The 17,612-nt window shown below is 36.1% G+C and overlaps 1 protein-coding gene across 4 annotated transcripts in view; it reads right to left on the bottom strand.

Moving 5' to 3' along the window:
• The window catches only part of TRAPPC9 (trafficking protein particle complex subunit 9), a 518,594-nt gene that overhangs the window by 464,131 nt on the left and 36,851 nt on the right, over positions 1-17,612 (bottom strand). For all 4 annotated transcript variants that reach the window (XM_042785807.1, XM_042785806.1, XM_042785809.1 and 1 more), the window contains one exon: positions 2,117-2,243. In XM_042785807.1, the coding sequence (XP_042641741.1) occupies positions 2,117-2,243 (127 nt within the window). The remainder of the gene's footprint in view (positions 1-2,116; positions 2,244-17,612) is intronic.

Genomic DNA, 17,612 nt, shown 5'->3' with positions numbered 1-17,612 from the left:
CCTTTCTGCATCTATTTTACAGCCAAGGCAGACAGATACCATCACAATCAGATTAAGGAAGGTAGTTTTGGTTTTATACTCTGTAATACTGAGATTTTTTCCTAGAACAGAGATCTGAAAGAGGCAATAAGTGGCTGACAGCACTCTTGCTCTCAAAAGAAATCATTTTGCCTTAAAAACATTTCCATGGAAGCTTTCACTCTAACTTCTTTCTACAGTCACATAATTCAAGTACTAGAAAGGACTATACACATTTGCTTAATTAACTTCAATTTTTTTATTACTATTTAATTTTTCTTTCTAAAAAGGCTAGGTTAAAATTTACACTGTTTGTTGTCTAAAAACCTTCCAGGAGAAGAAACACAGGCCTGCTTCATGCATTAGCTGTGAACCTGACTTTAGAATGTACTGACTAGGGAACTCCCCTAACACACAGACAGGTACCTGAACTTGTCACTGGACATCTTTATGGTCAATGGAAAATGAGTCAATACAGTCCACATACTCCAGTAATTCAACTCATCCTCAAGCAGGTAGCTAAACTAGATTAGAAAAACCTGGCAGTGACTACCTATGTGTCTTGATTGATATTAAGATCTAGGTTAGTCAAGTATGACTAGTTTAGCCCTATACATAGATTTTTTTTGTGAAACTAAATTGACTCCGAGGTCAGTTAATAATAAATTACTCAACTTTTCTGCTGTAATATGTAGCTTTGGTTCTAACAGTTAAGGTTTTGGGATCATACGTTCACACTGCATGTTTTCCAGCAAAGAAGCTGATACCAGCTGCAATTCCAAAGTATGCCCTGCACCACTGAACAGGCAACACAAAACAAGTATCTGCAAAGTCATCCTAGATGATTTGTCAGTGCTAACTGAATCCACTGAGGGGACAGTGCTGGAAGATCTCAGGGAAGATGCATTTTTCCCCCGTGAGTACACATAAAAGCGGGGTCATCCAGGTGGCCAGGTGGACAGCTTTGTACTTAGTCCAACCAGTAGCAAAACCAGTTTCCAGGACATCACTGGAAATGGTGTGACCATTCTGATTCTGCATACAATTCCACCTGACCACATACAACCATACGCTCCAGTCAAACCTGCACCTTAAGTGAGCACCTCCCACACAACAAATTGTTAGTGTGAACAGACCTATCATGTTAAATGCACTACAAATAGTTAGACAAGGTCTCTTTCTTCAGTAAATGTGGGGGGAAAAAAATTGGAGAAGTTAGAACATGGTAAAAATAGTTGTATCATGAAAAATGGTCACAGAATAAAACATTTGTTTTCATTTTAGAGACTAAAAGTAATATGAAAATAAATATAATTTTCACTCTTTGGTTATACCCCTTATTATCTCTTTGTGATACCAAAACTCTTGCTTCATGAAATGTTTGATGACATCCCACTAAGAACTCAAATCTCTGTGAGAACTCTTTTCAATAACTTCTACCATATTTTTTCTGAATGGCAATTATCTTTCCTTCCAAAAGCCACTTCTTGGCAAAGATTTTCTTTTAGCCTTTTCTTTCATTATTGATGCCCAATGGCTGTTTTCTCTCTGACTCTCTAATACTTCATGCTACACTTTAATCTAAATAAGGTATTATTCACTGGACTGACTGAATGATGTGCCTTGGCACACAGGCACAAAAAGAAACATAGATTTAGAATAGGCCAGCAAAGGTACCAGCTTGAAAATGCAGCATCTGGAGAAGAACAGCTGCAAAAGCCATCAGTTCCAGCTGAGATCCAAGCTCCATGGATGGAGACAGCATCCAACTCATGGGCCTTCAGTATGATCAGGTATCTAACTTAAATCTTGGCTACAATTACAAAATACTTTTCTTCAATTGTATCAGAAACTCTTGAGTGACAGTTTAAAAAAAAAAATACACCTCTCTCCTTCTGAAACTAAAGGCCACAGAAAGTATTTTCTGCTCAAAGGCTCTATTTTTGCCTAAGAACTTCTCAAAACAACATGACATTTTGACATTTTTCCATGTTATTGTGAACAACTTACATAAACTGAGAAGACTAAATCCATCCAATATCCTTTACATTTTGACAGGTACTGTGGAAAAGTTGAAGATTGTATTTTGGAGTCTTACCTCACAATAGGCAACTTGGTGAATGGAACAGGAGGTAACTTCAAACCATCTGGAAGAGTGATGAATTCCATTGTACCAGGGCATTTTGCTGTGTAGCTTTCCAAGCTCTGTGTTACATCTTTCTTTTCTATAAAATAAATTTATTTAAAATAAAATTTAAAAACAACTTCAAACTTACATGTAACAAAACTTTAAGATGAAGTTATAACCTAAAGTTTTACTTGTTTTTTTTATATTTATACAAAATAACCCTAATGGATGCCAACTAATTTTTGCATACAATGCTTGACGTTATGCTCCAGAAGCCTTAGTGGATGGATCAAATACAATTAATTGACCTTAACCAAGACAATTTTCTGGAAATTTCAGAATTTTTAAAGTGTCAGTCTATACCCGTTTTTTGTTATTTTTTTCATTGTCAAACTAAAAATTTCTACAATTTATCTAGTAAATCTACATATCCAACACAATTGGCCTCAATCATGTTAAGGTTATTAATAATAGGATTATTATGTGAACAAGTCATGCTCTGAAACATTTGCTGAAACAATACCAAAGGCAAAGAAGAGAAACAAATTACTTTTGATATTACCTTGTGTCAAAACCACCTAATTCTTAAAATAATTGTACTCTATTATGCTACTAAATCATAACAACCAGTAAGAAAATTTTTCTTTGGTTTTGCTTAAAAGCACAAGAACATTCACACATAAGTTATTTGTGTTGTCTTCGATTATGTATTTTTATTATACAATAATTATACATATAAATGCTTATTAATTTTATCCAACAATTATTTTCAACAACATATACAATTGTGTCTCCAGAAAGAAATGTCTATTTGGAGATATATGGCCTGAACACAACATTATATTTGTCTGATGAAATGGGAGTCTGCAAACAGAAAGAAGCCTGTGAGTATGTGTTTAGCGTGGAGAATGAGATAGCTGAAAAATGTCAGACCTAAATTGTTTTAAAGCACAGTGAACATTCCTCCATCTATGTGCTGCCAATGAAAATAACTATTCAGGAACTAAACAGTCTCTACAAAATACTTGAAAGATCAAAATACTCAATGATAAAACAAAACAGAAAAGGGAAGAGTGATAGCAAATAGTGCTTTCAAAGAAAAACTACTTAGATGAGTGTTCTGGATTTATGCAGCAAGGTTTTGGTAGTGACAGTGCAGTAAGGGTGGCATTTGGGAGAAGAGAACAGGAGTAGCTCCATATCAGAGAGCGCAGCTTCCAGCCAACTCCAAAATGGACCTGCCACTGCCCAAAGCAGGGCCCATTAACTGTGCCTGTGGCACCTCCGTGATGACATATTTAAGAAAGGGAAAAAAAATGCCGTGTAGCAGTTGCGAGAGGGAGGACTGAGAAAAATGTGAGAGAAACACACCCTGTGAACCATGCCACTGCCCAAAACACCACCTCAGGCCTTAGAAGATACAAACATCCACTGATGTTTGCGCTGCCCACATCAGTCCAGCTTGGTTTGTAAGCCATAAGTACATCCACTTTCAAAGTAAATAAACACCGATTGTAATGGCCTTCACTGTGAAATTAAGGCCACATAACTAACAAATTGCCTTGCTTGTGTCTATGTTTCACTGAAATGTCTCTTGAGCCACTCACCACATTTTAATTGCGTGTAGGAAAGGCTCCCAAAAATACATTATTAGACATACACATCCAGCCAGATCAGCGTAGCACAGCCACGAGTTTCAGTGGTTCAAAACTGAGTATTTACATAAAAATATCAGGCTACAGCATTCAGGTTGTTTTTTGCCATGTTATGTGAGCAAGGGCACATAGTACAAATGGAATCCACTGAGGTGGAAAGTATCACAGCTACCAAGGATTATGAAGACAACACTACAGTATGCGCTTAATTCTGCTTGTAACTGGAGGTGTGTCATTATGAAGAATTGCCTTTCATTTCCTAGGGTGAAACACTGTCAATTATTGTACTCAAAGAAAGCATGCTGCCACTTGCAAAAAGAATTTGTTTATAGATTTTCAGAGTCGCATTTTTATTTCACAGTAGAAGCTCAGCATGCTTTCTACAAAGACAAGGCTAAACCAAGACATTCTTCTATGCTGATATTGTATGAAATGCAGTTTAAAACATGCTGCTGCCAAGACAGAAGCTCTATTACTTTTTCCTTAGCACCGCATCTGAGCTGAGATGATGAAGGAATCTGCATCAATAGGACATATCAAGAAGCATTCATGATGCGAAAGAGGAAGAGCTGCATGATCTTGCCTGAGAACGGTTTCTGAAAGCAAATGTTGGAGCCTTCCTGCCTTGGCTGAGCACCTCTGCTACCTGACCTCTGTGGTGTGAATGAATGATACAAGCTTCTCTACTTAGTCAAATTTGCAAAGCATTACAGTTGCCAAAACCCGCTACTTTCAAACAGCTCGAATTCTCCTAGCATCTGCCTGGCTGTCATCGTATTTTGACACAATCAGAAACTGCACGAGCCTCCTAGGAGGATCTATTCAACTAAGTTTCCTGACCCATAGTTTAGTAGACTGTCTGTGACCGCAACAGTTATCACCAGTACTTATCTTTCTCTTTGCAAAGAAGAGATAGAAAAAAGCTACTCTTGGAGGTCTTTACCCACCTAGTGTCTTCATGCTTATATATGTCAGCAGGAAAGCAATCACAACTTGATCTTTTGACCTGTGAGTTCATCTCAACAGCTGTAAAAGTCCGGACTGCAGCTGGAAACAGTACTGGGTACTTTTGTGTAGGTATTACAGAGACTTATTTATTGAGTGAGAAATGATAGGTTATTTTCTTATCTGGAATAAGCACATTAATGATTTTTTTTTCCTCCATTTTCTCTCCAGACTCACTGAAAGATCAGCATCATAGAACATCTGCAACCAAATAAAGCTGAACAAAGCTACAGTCAGTATTGCCACCCAAGCACATACTTCTCAGTTTGTTCAGCATAACCTCATAGTACAATTTCCCCATTTCATACCAAATCATTATCATTACTTTCTTTTGGCTGCTTCTGACAACTGAAAATTTTGCAAGTCCACCAATATTCTTGGCAATTTTTTCCTTAACTACTTCATTTCAACATGATGAACATTGTTTTTGTCCCAAAGCTGCTTCGAATCTTCTAATATGAGAGCATAAAAATCTGAAAGCTTCAGTCACACAGTTAGAAACCATTTGTGACTGAAAGCTACTAAATGTAAAAAAAAGAAAAGTCTTTCTGCTAGTTTCACAATAACTTAAAGCAATACTTCACAATAATGGAGCCATTGTAATATCAGACCAGGACAGAAAAGAAGGTCAGTTATAAACTAACATTTTTAAACACTTCAGAAACTGTGATTTAACAGCATCACACAAACAGCATTTCATGCCTTGGCAGATAATGGAGAAAACTAGAAGAACACAATTGCTAAAACTGTATGTTTCAGCTCTTTAATATTTGAAGAAATTTAAAATATCTGCACTCAGTCTCAGCTACTACCCAGTAAAAACAAAGTCAAATATTAAAAATATATTTGTTCTCTGGCAAACAACTCATTGATCTTGTTTTGATGAAGTCATTGTGTCCCTTGCAGAACAACCAAGGTAGAATGAAGAAAAGGAACATTTTATGTCTGACCTGCCAATTACACTGGAAGACAAATAACTTTGTTTCTTTATGCAACTTGCTAAAATACTGAAAAATGTAGTCAGGAAACAAATAACTAAGAGCCTTGTGACTTCCATTTTCCCCTGGTGATAAGCCCAGAATCAACATTTTAACAAAAAAAAAAACTAGTACCCCAGGTTTTGTGCTGGCTGAGCTTTTTCTTCCCCCTCGAAAACAGCAAATAACATTTACAAGGGAGAAGTCCGAGGAGACCTCCTGCAGCAGTCAGTCCCTGAGAAGTGGCAGCCAGCTGGCCTACCCAACTCTCTCAGGAACAAGAGTCAAACATAAGAGTCAGACATCATCTTGATAAATTAGTAGTAGCATGTAACAAAAGAAAAGTCATTCTGACAGCAGAAGCAGCAAGAGAAACAATAGTTTCTGCGCCCAGAAACATTATTTCCTTCACACACTCAAAAAAACAAACAAACAAACAAACAAACAAACACACTGATCCTCCTTACAACTAGAGAAGAAAAAGTCAGTGTCTGCTGCCAGGGAGATCTTCAGCATCACCCTGCCATCTAGAGTCAGTGTGTTCTTTAAACTAAAAAAGAATTTCAGAAGGGGCACAAAATATGTTAAGACCCTCAGAAGCTGAAGTAGAAATTGAGTATTCACAGACAGTAACTGCTACAAACTTTATACTTTGAAGTTAATCACTAGATTATAGCATGGTCTTCATGACCTTTCAGGCAGTCCCTCAACCCTAGTTTCAGATAGATGCAGACAGTAAGCATCCTATTTGTTTATTCAGTACATCACTCTTCACTAGCACAAGCAAGCTGATGCTGTAAGTGAAGTGCCTTAGCTAGACTTGCATGATCAATCCACTAATTCAGTATTTCAGCTGTTTAATTCAGAATAGAGCAGGTCGTCTCTAATTTGCAGGCAAGCATCACCTGTTTTTCCATTACATCAAGTCTGATGGGTATTCAATTACAGCACTTTCTACAGTTTTAGTAAACGGCATCTCTAGTATCTTTCTGAAAAACGCATGGAGCAAATAAACGCAACTTCAAACTGCTCAGAGATCTGATATTTGAACAAGTAACTTTGAAAGCAACACATGGAATCCTGGGGTTTCATTCTGTTATTCTCTACTGCAATAAATCTCAGCACTTACCTATGTTTTTAAACTGTCCTGAACAGCTACATTTCAGACTCCTACCTATATTCATTAGGTCATCAGTTAGACAGGAAGCATCTGCAAGCTGACCGGCCAACTGGATGACAAAATGACCAAAGCAAGTGAGGACTAATGGTCTTTTTTCCTTTGCGTCCGCAGGGCACTGTTAGCGTCTAACTTTTCTATATATTACCAACTGTTATGAAACTGGAACAAAATTAGCATCTCTGATCTGTTCTCCACACCACATTTTGTCAATAGACTCAAAAGTTATTCTTATGGGGAAAACCAGAAAGGCACTGGCAGACAGCATATTATATGAATCTTCATTCTCTCAGAAATGAAGCAAAATAAATCTCTAAATAAATACAGTGGAGACTAAAACTAATAAAATTCACAGTTTGACATGGAAAAGAGCAGGAACAACAAGCAAATAATTAATCTGTGCTACCCACAGAGCTAGATCCACTTTTATGAACAGATCATCATGAACGGTATCAAAGAAAGTAGCTCCATCCATACAAAGAAGAAAATGCAAGCAAAAGGATTTAGTTATTTGTTGTGTAACAGCTCATCTTTGAAAAATAAATTATCAGCTTTACTACCACATTTGTGGGAGGAGGGGGGAGGGGAAGATGAAAATGTTTTCAACATAGACAAAAAGAAGACTTACATGTGTGTCAGAATAACATTTTCTGCTTTTACGATGACCATCACAGAGAGAGAATGGGAAGAGATTGACTGAACAGACCACAGTCTTCTATTATAAGATTTTTAATAAATATCTAAAATATGTACACATTAAGTCCTAGCCAGTTTGATATTCACAGCTAGCACAAAAATATTTTTAGATAAAATCTCATGAAAAATAGTCATAGACGAAGTCAGAAGTATGCTATCAAAATTTCAGTATCTTGTTCTCCCCATATCTGAGAACTTCAGATGCCTGTATACTTTGAATACTACAAAAATATTTTTTCTACATACAAAATCGGTATGTAAACCCCTGAACAATATCAATGATTTTTTCATGTTAAGAAATACTTGAAGACCTACCGTAACATGAAGTGGAGCAAATTAAGCATAGATAACTTCCATAACAATTCAAAAAGTTAAGGACTGCTGCAAAGCTGCTTCTGAGCAAAATTGGCTTTGTAAAAATTTAGATATGATGGCATAACTGTTAAATACATCTGATTTTGTACTTCGGGTGGAAGAAGCAGAGAGACAGAAGATGGTAGAAGCAACACATTAAGTTCTGTAGGATATTTTTCCCAATATACTGTTATGCAGAGTCACAGGAATTCGGCCAGAGGATGATCATGATTCAAAGTTTCAATGCTTCTACTACTGATATAAAGAAAAGAGACTCTTGTTTGAGAAAAGAACAGTTTAATGGTTTAAAAAACTACACAACTGTCTGAAAAAATACAACAAAAACATCAGCTCTCTCTACAAACATAAAGTCGAGCTTCCTTACCCTTTTGAAAAAATATTTCTTCAATATCACTCCTAGATTTTACTCTTCTCTTCTTAGCACATCCAGTCATACTCAATGGACGTCATATGGTGAGTTCAAAGTACATGGATGATCCTTTTTTAAACATTAATATTTCTTTTTACATATAAGGTGTTACATTCAGTAGCAGCTGTGATTCCAGTGCCTTCATTTGGATTTAGACTAAAGAAAGCAGTATTGAGTCTGTTAAGTGTCACATAAAATTTATTTGAATTTTAGTAATATAGCACATCCTAAAATAGCTTCCTTCAATACAAAAATATTAGCTCTTGAAAATACAGCACAAATTCTTCATGTCTTCATATTGCCAATTAAAGTATGTCTTCTCCAAAGAAATCTTTTTTTCTGGAACACAAACTTTGCAACTTGTCTTCCCTCAATTAATCAAAGCATGCTTCTTCAAAACTCAGAGGCAACTACATGAAGAATAGGAATTTTGAGCTAAAGCGCAGAAACTTCAGTTTGTTCATGAATGACTTTAAACAAAATAATAGGAAACTTTTGTCATAAATAAATGCACTATTTTACTGTAATGATTGATCTTCTGGTTTACCTATGAATCTGGATATGGTATCGGGAGGAGTTTTTGTCTGTATCGCACCAATATACAAGTCTAAACAAAGGTAAATCATGTGTGAAAGACCCTCAGAGGTTTGTTTACAATGCTAGACAATTTGGACCAGTCTTCATTTTATTTGAAGTACATCATTTTTTCTTTAATATAACATATGACTTAAAGTGTTGGTCTTCATATACTGTGCTACTCAAATTAATTTAAATCTTTTACTGCTGTTTACTCCATCTCATTTATTTATTCCACTTAAAAAAAAAAATAATAAAACTGAATTAGGATTTGAACCTGTTATTCAGGAAGCACAAGGAATAAGTGAATCATTATTTGAAACAGATAAACAAGTATAGGTATTGTGGCTTTCCTCTTAGCCACCACCTTCACTTTTTATGTAGCCTAAAAGATACGTGTTTTAGGAAAATAAAATACGCCTTCTTAATAAAGTGGATTCAGTGAAGTTACTTAATAAGCCAGTTTGTCTCTAGAAAACACCGATTCCAGGGAGATACTTTAAAAGAATAAAACAAGCCCAGAGTTTTACCCTGCTGCTACTATTTTGAATTTTTTTTTAAAAAAGGGTTTGTTCAGAAGCAGGAAAGTGTTGCAGATAACTCCCAGGAACAACAGCACATAACAGGGATGAAGTTTTATAGTACATGAAACTGAAGAAAACACAGAACTAAATGAAAAGCAGCAAAATTCATGGCACCATGATGAATAAGAAGAGTTAAGTGGCTTCTAAGAAGCTTCTATCTACTTCATATATAATCTCTGAAGCCTTTTATTACAATATGTCAGAAAGCATTTACATTCAAGCTTTTTTTAATATATTCATTCTTACACCATATTGTGCCACTGCTATACATTAAGCACACTGTTCAGTTACATTTTTTTATATATATACTCACACATATATGTACACAGATAAGGCACCATGCTGAAGCTGTAAAAAGATGTCCAATTAATAGCTAAGGACCTACTATGCTGCTATAAATATTCCCTGATAACTGTATTTAAGGTTTCAGTTTCCATCCTGAAATCAGTTAATTTTAATATTATAAGACCAACCAAACTAGCTCCCTTTTGAAAGATTTATTGGTTTGGCAAAACCAACTCATAGATACTTTGTCAACTAAAATACAAAGTGGTGCATTAAAACCAATTCATTAGTGTCAGTCAAGTAAACCTCACTTCAACTCAGAATTTTACACCAAGTGCTAATTTGCATCATATTCTATGTTCAGTCTGATTAAAGCTTCCATTCTTTTCAGACCTTGAAATCAGTGACTTTTACCTTTCTAAAAATTAATTTAAATGCTATAGAGGATGCTAGGGGAAACATTGTCCTAATTTAAATGTCATATTCAGGAATAACATTCCTTATCACTACAAAACACTGAGAAGTGCTGACAGGCTATGAGTATATTATCAAATATTGCAGTATGAAAGGAGAGAAACTATAGAACAAAGTTGTTGGTGCCTACATAACATCCACTTCAGGGGATTATTTATGACAGCATAAGCAGACCTTCTAAGAGAAAGTTTCCAACACAGGATCTCTTCCTTTCCACTCTCAAGAAACAGGATCACAACCAGATGTACTCTAGAAACTCTTGTAAATAGCCTTGACTCAGCAACAAATTGTGGTATTGCCATTTTTGCCAGTTTCCTAATAGCTTGCTACTGTTTTGAAAAGCAAAAGCCACAGAACTAATAATCTCTTTCCTCAACACCATAATGTCATTCACTTACTGTTTCTTTCTATCTCTTCTAATCAATCATTAATCAATTTACCAAAATGAATTTTTTTTAAATTCAGGAACATCATATTAACTAAATCACACTCATTTAAATGCTCCATCATTCCTTGAAAAGAAGTCATGCTTCAAAGATGTTCCAACTCCTTCCCATTAGACCATGATTAACCATATGCCTACTATTATTTACTGTAGTTTCTTATAATTTACCCACTACAGATACCAAATTTACTGAACTTCAGATGGGTTCAAAGGATGGAATTCGGTTTACCTTACTTCGAGAGAAGCATCGATGACTAAGCTCAGGTGCAGACACCTAGTCAGTACCGAGACAGCCGTGTACGTGTAAAGAGAGAGATGAATCTTGTCAAAAGAGTCACCGGGATAGCCAGGATCATTAGGATCACTAGGATGCAGACATCATCTTTGAAGACCCACCCACCCCAGTTAGACCTTCCATCCCTCTCAGAACCCTCAAAAAAACCACAGAGATGCATTTGCTAATTGTAATTTTTAAATAAGAATGAAGATCATTTAAGAAATCCATTCACTGCAACCGTTAGTAGTTCAACTATTTAATTTTAAAATTCTTTTAGCATCCTTGAACATTATCTGGTACCTGAAATTTATTACTACTTGTTTTACAGTTCAGATCACTCCCCACCATCAACCATTTCTAATTACACTTTGAAAGAATTCCATAGATTTATTCTCTGTAAAGGAAGGTCCAAGCCTCAGAATCCTCCTTCCTAAAAAGAAAACCTTGATCAAAATTTTCCAGTAAAGCTCAATCTTCCCTCAGTGTCTTTTTATACCTCACTTGTGTTTCAGTTCTGGCAGGCTTCCTGCTTCTAATATGTTTGAAGAAGTTATTAGCTTTCATGAGTTCAGCAAGTTACGCCTCAATCTTTTCTGGGCTTATGTTCCTCCCCCCCCTTATTTAATCTATCAGGGTTGACATTTCCTTCTACTTTCTACGTTTGGATACAACGTTCACTTTTATACAGTAAACTTTTTTTTTCTCCACCAATTGCATTTATTTTGCTGTTTAGCTACCCTTGTTCTTATCATTATTTTTTGATTTATTTTAATGGAGAAGGATAATACACTTACTGAGAATCTACTATGACATCTTTAAGCAATTTCCACGCTACCAGCAAACGTATCACTCCTTTTAACTTCTTCACTTTTACATATCTCCTCCTTTCAAAGTTTAATACTACTGTCAAGGTGGTTTGTTTAGTTTAAAATCGGGTATATTTATTTTTTCATACTACGTTTTATTTCTAATACAATCTTGTTTCTTGTAACCTGAATATAAACAGGGGGGGAAAAAAAAAAATAAGAGGAGCATTATTGGAATAGGCATGAGGAACGGCAAACAGAGGGGAGCAATGGCAAGTAACTGGCTCGAGCTAAAAAAATGAGCTAAAGCTCTCAAAAATCTTGTTACAGCAGTCTAAACAGGGAAAAAATGAGACAGTCATAGCAAGACATAAAGGAGAGAACAGGATATAGCTAGGTGAACATAAAGTAACAAGTTGCTCCAGCAGTCCCTCAAAACAAAAAGTGGTTTTAAATTATTCCACAATCTAGAGTAGCAGCAGTTATTTATAGGTTTATAGGCTATTCTTATCCCTTTCTCCAGTGAAATGCCATTTAGTCAAATCTCTGTGTGGAAATCTAACTCGCCAAGCTCCCATGCAGCTTGATTTCATTCTCCCAGGTGTTTGGGTAGAAATTCGAGACAATGTTTTAAGTAAAGATCCTCAGAAATAAGAGTCTGGTCTTTGCTGCCAATATAGGCTTGGCAGAAGCATTACACTTAAGGGCATTTATGCAATTCGCTTTTGGTCTAGCTGTCAATTTTTTCAAGCCCAGTTTAATATTCTTTATTTCCTATATTTCTACCTAGCAATTTGAAATTTAAATATCACCAAGTGAATGCATATGCAATCTGTTCTATAAATAAAAATGTAAAATACTGCATAGTTTCCTCTTTCAAGCTGTGAGCTAGAAAGGCATATTTTAAGAGTTGTCAGACACCATGTCTGACATCATCAAATTATGATCAGTCCAGGCTTAACCATAATTTCTAAAGATAAACAAGATTTGGGTTTTTTTTTCCTTAGATCAAGCTCATCACTTCTTTGCAAAAGGCACAGACCTCACCCCGGCAGTTGACATGTCAGCCATCACTGGAGCACAGCAGTCTTAAAAGGAGGATGAAATGGTTCTGAAAGCGATCTCAGATTATTGGCATGCAGCCCCTGGTCCTCCAACTACCAACAACTCTAAGCTGTCAAGGCATCAAAGCAGTCTGCCCAGCCAACACTGACAAGTCCATCACAACTGATCTAGAGGATGAGGAGAACTGAAATAGCATTCAGCATAAATTTTGGCAGAAATTCTTCATCAGGGAGGATGATCTCAGCATAGGCTGAGAATAAGCATCTTCTGGAAGGTGAGAGATTGTTTCCACGAGAAAACAGCCTGAAGCCAAACTTACCAACCTCTAAGGTTTACGTGGTATGGATCAACAAGTCATGATTTTGAAGTGTCAAGTAATATCCAGTACTGCAGTAGGGAAGGAATCCTGCCATCATGGAGTTCAGAATCACATCAATGAAGTTTAGACAACCAGGGATTTTTCTGGAAATTCAACTCAGGACCTTCAAAGGAACAGAACCCTTTTTCTTTAGCTATGTTTTTATCATCCCACTGACCAAGTGTAGCCATGGCATGCAGTCAGTATTTGAGATAAACCATAAAAACAGTTCCTGATGAAGTAATGAGCTCAACCACTCCGTAGTATTTCCCGTGCAATGCCTGTATGGAAATATAATAAAGTAGGCATACTGAAAAATTAAAATCCACAGCGAGAAATCCCTCCTAATGGAGACTGATGAATTCTGTTGATAAGGTTTGCTTCTGAAGATAAAATATCCAGCTACAGCAAGAAAACCCCCAAAGTCCTTCATCACATGCAGGACCTCATCTGTTCTCTAGTTGAAGTGTCATAACAAGTTAAGCCTTTCACTAAAGATTTCAAGTCTTTCAGCAGAATCAGTGGCTGTGGCCAAGGTGATGAGTATCCACTCTGGGAAGGGCATGTCTCTATTGAAGGCCAGGATATAATTTTTAGTTTGCTAAAACAAAATTTCTTCATGGCATCAGTAGAAAGATAAATAAACTAAAATTGTTCAAAATCTTATACTCAATGACCAAAGAAGCCCTGATAACCAAATCAGCAAAACTGGAACAATAAGTGTATCTTATTTGCCAAGATGCCAGGCATTTTCTGGTCGCAGCTGTGGAACAGCCTTTTTATTTTTGGTCACTGCTACTGCCGAAAAAACTAAAGGCAGAGGTCATCACAGAAAGACTCTGAATCACATGATATTCACTATTCTCTGTCTGTCTCGTGTTGAAAGGTAAACATACACATATATTAGAGGCCACATGGTCATTCTTGCTATTGTTAGCCAACATTGTTCTGTTTCTCAAGAGAGTATTCATGTTAATCTAGGGAATAAGAACAGCAGAACATTTTGAGATATCAAAGGCCATACTAATGCTGTAATAGTACCTGTGCTGACAACCCAGCTGGCTAGAGAAGCACCTAGAGGGTCCCAAGAGAGCTCAGACAATCATGTAGGCTGTATACAAAATCGATAACCATGATGGAGACAAGATAAAATACAGAACACTGTCATTTGTTCTGTTACCTTTGCCTGCTGACCATCCAGGACCAACGGGCAGAACTGGTGTCAAAAGGCCAACCTGCAGCTTCATTTTAGCCTCCACAATCTCAATCTGGGAACCAACCTCTGTCCTAAAGTCTGGTAACAGAGGATGCAGCTGGAACTAACAGTAGTGTCCAATGTAAGAATCAATCACACACCGGAATGACAGAAAGGCACCTTAGGACATTTCAGAAAGTACTTCAGATATTGTTCTCTCCCATCACCTAGTGTCACACACCTCAAGAATAAAGACATCCAGAACACTGGTCAACAGATGAAAAATGACTTCTGAATGTTTAATGCAAGGCAGAATGACAACAGAGTCAGTAGTTTAATTAAGTACACAATAGACAGAGCAATAAGATCTCCGATGTGAAGCCTGTCCTCTCACTAGAAGGCTGAAAAGAACTGAAGCACAACACCAATCAGGACAGGAAGATCTTCATGGCAGAGGTATACTGAGAAGCACTGAAAAGTGTACATTATTTCCAAAATAACCAAACAGACAAACCTCAAAGATCTTTAATGAACTGAACTTGCCCACAAAAAAAAAGGAATTAAGCATTCCTAGTTTCATCCCATATCATGAATGGTGAGAAAAAGTCACCTCGGTGCACTGAGGTCCTTGCCACCAAAAGCAAAACAGCAGGCATGACAGTTGGAAACCTACTGAATGTCTGAAACAATGTGGGCTTGCAGGGGTGACGGACATGCCTTCTGTAAGTCGTTTCTGTGTGGACACTCACATTTCAATAAAAGTTGTTTCCAAGTAGCTCTGTGTTTAGACAGGCTCTAATAGATGAGGTGACTCAGAAGCATTTACACACAGTACAAATCAGTCTTTTAAGTAGTATGGATATTACCAATAAAGATCCACAATAAAATACTGGGTTTTTTTCCAAGTATCTGACCTTACCCAAACCAAATTCAGTGTGAGCTCTACACGCAGTGTAACATTTCAAAAAGCATTATGCAAAAGAGATAGATTTAATTCCAAGCAACTTTGGGATTGCACATTTTAATTCTTATTTCAAGAAAGAGTGATTCTCAAGGACTTGTTAACATTAAAACATAATAGCTTGAGATTAGAGAGCTTTTATGCAGAATTTGGTACCTCTTTTTGCTAAGCAGAAGACTGCATTTTACATATTTATGTAACTAAATAGCTTAATTTTAAATCAGACTCTTAGCTTCCATGTTGTTAAAATAGTGACTGACATCTCCCATTTACTTGATGATACTTTTTATTCAGATTTGCCAGGCTGCATGGTTGGAAATTATAATTCAAGTAAACATACACAAAAGTTGTATTTTAAAATAATTTCCAAGTGTCATTCAATTAAAATACAAGAAAATTTTGTTTTAAACACAAACCAGTTTTGACTAGAAGCAAATGCTCCTAATTAATAGGTCTTTCATTATAACTACTAAATCTCATCTTCTGAACTTTTACTTGAAGTAAAGAAGAAATCAATTTTTTCTGTCTTCTGAAGTCCCAGTATCTCAACTTCAACTGCACCAATAAATGAACAGAACTAGATTACCCAACGAGAATGAGAGAATATTACTTTTCTATGTAGAGCCAGCTAATCCTGAGACAAAAAGGGTTAGAAGAACAAGTTCCAGTGCCAAATGTTTAAGCGGTAACTTACTTTCAGCTTAGAGTTTTCACTTCTATTTGTTCTATTTTTAAAGATGATCTTCAAACTACCTGAATTTTAAATACAAGTGTAGTATTTATATATGTTATCAATTACAAGCTTTAAAAATATGAAGTTTATTTGATTTTAGAAAAAACATATTCAGGTAAAAACTTGGTTTCTAAAAAACGAGGTTTCCTCCACCTAGTAACTGGTAATTTGGCAACTTTATATGCAGAACAGAAAAATAATAATATCTTAGCATTCTTGAACTCAAATGCTACTGTATTACTTCAGTTTCCTAATTAAACCTTTAACTGGTTAAGAAAACCTGGAAGTTTCAGTCATGTGCTTTTCAGAGAAGAATACTAATTACAACACTTTTTAAAAGTTCGTAATATAAGGGAGAAAGTCTACAGAATTAAAATAGTAAGTAGCATAATCCTATGTATTCAAATCATCTTGCTTTTCTCCTTTACTACAATCCAGCGTTGAAGGGAGTTTGTTGGTTTATTTTTTCCTAATATTCTGATTTTTTAAAAGGAACTATAAATTTAAAGTGATTTTCTATGCTAAATGGACCTTTGCACAACATCACACAATATAAATCTCAGAAGAATTACCAAAAAATTACAACCCAGAAATACATTGCTGGCACTGTCATCCACACTGTAGCTAGTCTGAAACACCACTGTGTCTGAGCAACATGCTATCAATAGAAGACTTTAAACACAACAGCAGTTCTATTTTGGATGTCTTCAGGAAAGAAGGAGAAAAAGATTCATATGCTTTTCAAACACACTGGAGAACATTTAGTTTGATTTTTCAAAGACACTAAACATCACAGTTACCATAGGTCTTATGAAACTGGAAGCTTTACTCATATAATGTCTGAAGACAACACAAAAGCTGCTTCTATTTAAGACTTCAAACCTTTTTTAGCATTAAGGATTAGCAATATCATACGTGGACATGCATAGTAGAAGAGCTTAAATCCTGGTCTCCAGTCAAACTTTCCATACATATATCAAAGAAGCTTCATTAAACGTCTCGGAAAATCCTAGGATCTTTTGACAGCAAATAAAATCTACAGACAGAAAGATAATTTACTCCAGTTTATCGGTTCTTCTCAGTTCCTCTCCTTCCTCCTCTACCAATTTGAGCCACTAAACAGAGGAAATTCACTGGCAGGCAAAGACGTAAAGCTCAACTACAGTCACCAAGGAGAGACATTTCAACATAACTAAAGGAGAAAAAACCAAACCAAACCAGAACTACACCGTTCTTCTCCCACCCTCTTTGTTATAAACAAGGGAATAACTGAAAAAAATGCACTTTTTACCTAGCTTACTGTGAATCAAAAGCATTTTTAAAATCTTTCACCACTAGTTCAGTCTCATTAATCTGAGCAATAAACAAACCTGTTTGAAGTACTTTTCCTGAGAAACATAATACAAATATAAC

This window comes from Tyto alba, unplaced genomic scaffold (genome assembly GCF_018691265.1).
Source record: "Tyto alba isolate M040663 unplaced genomic scaffold, T.alba_DEE_v4.0 Super-Scaffold_9, whole genome shotgun sequence".
NCBI classification, from domain to species: domain Eukaryota; kingdom Metazoa; phylum Chordata; class Aves; order Strigiformes; family Tytonidae; genus Tyto; species Tyto alba.
The sequence above is the reverse complement of the archived record's forward strand: the minus strand, read 5'-3'. Positions and strand labels throughout refer to the sequence as shown.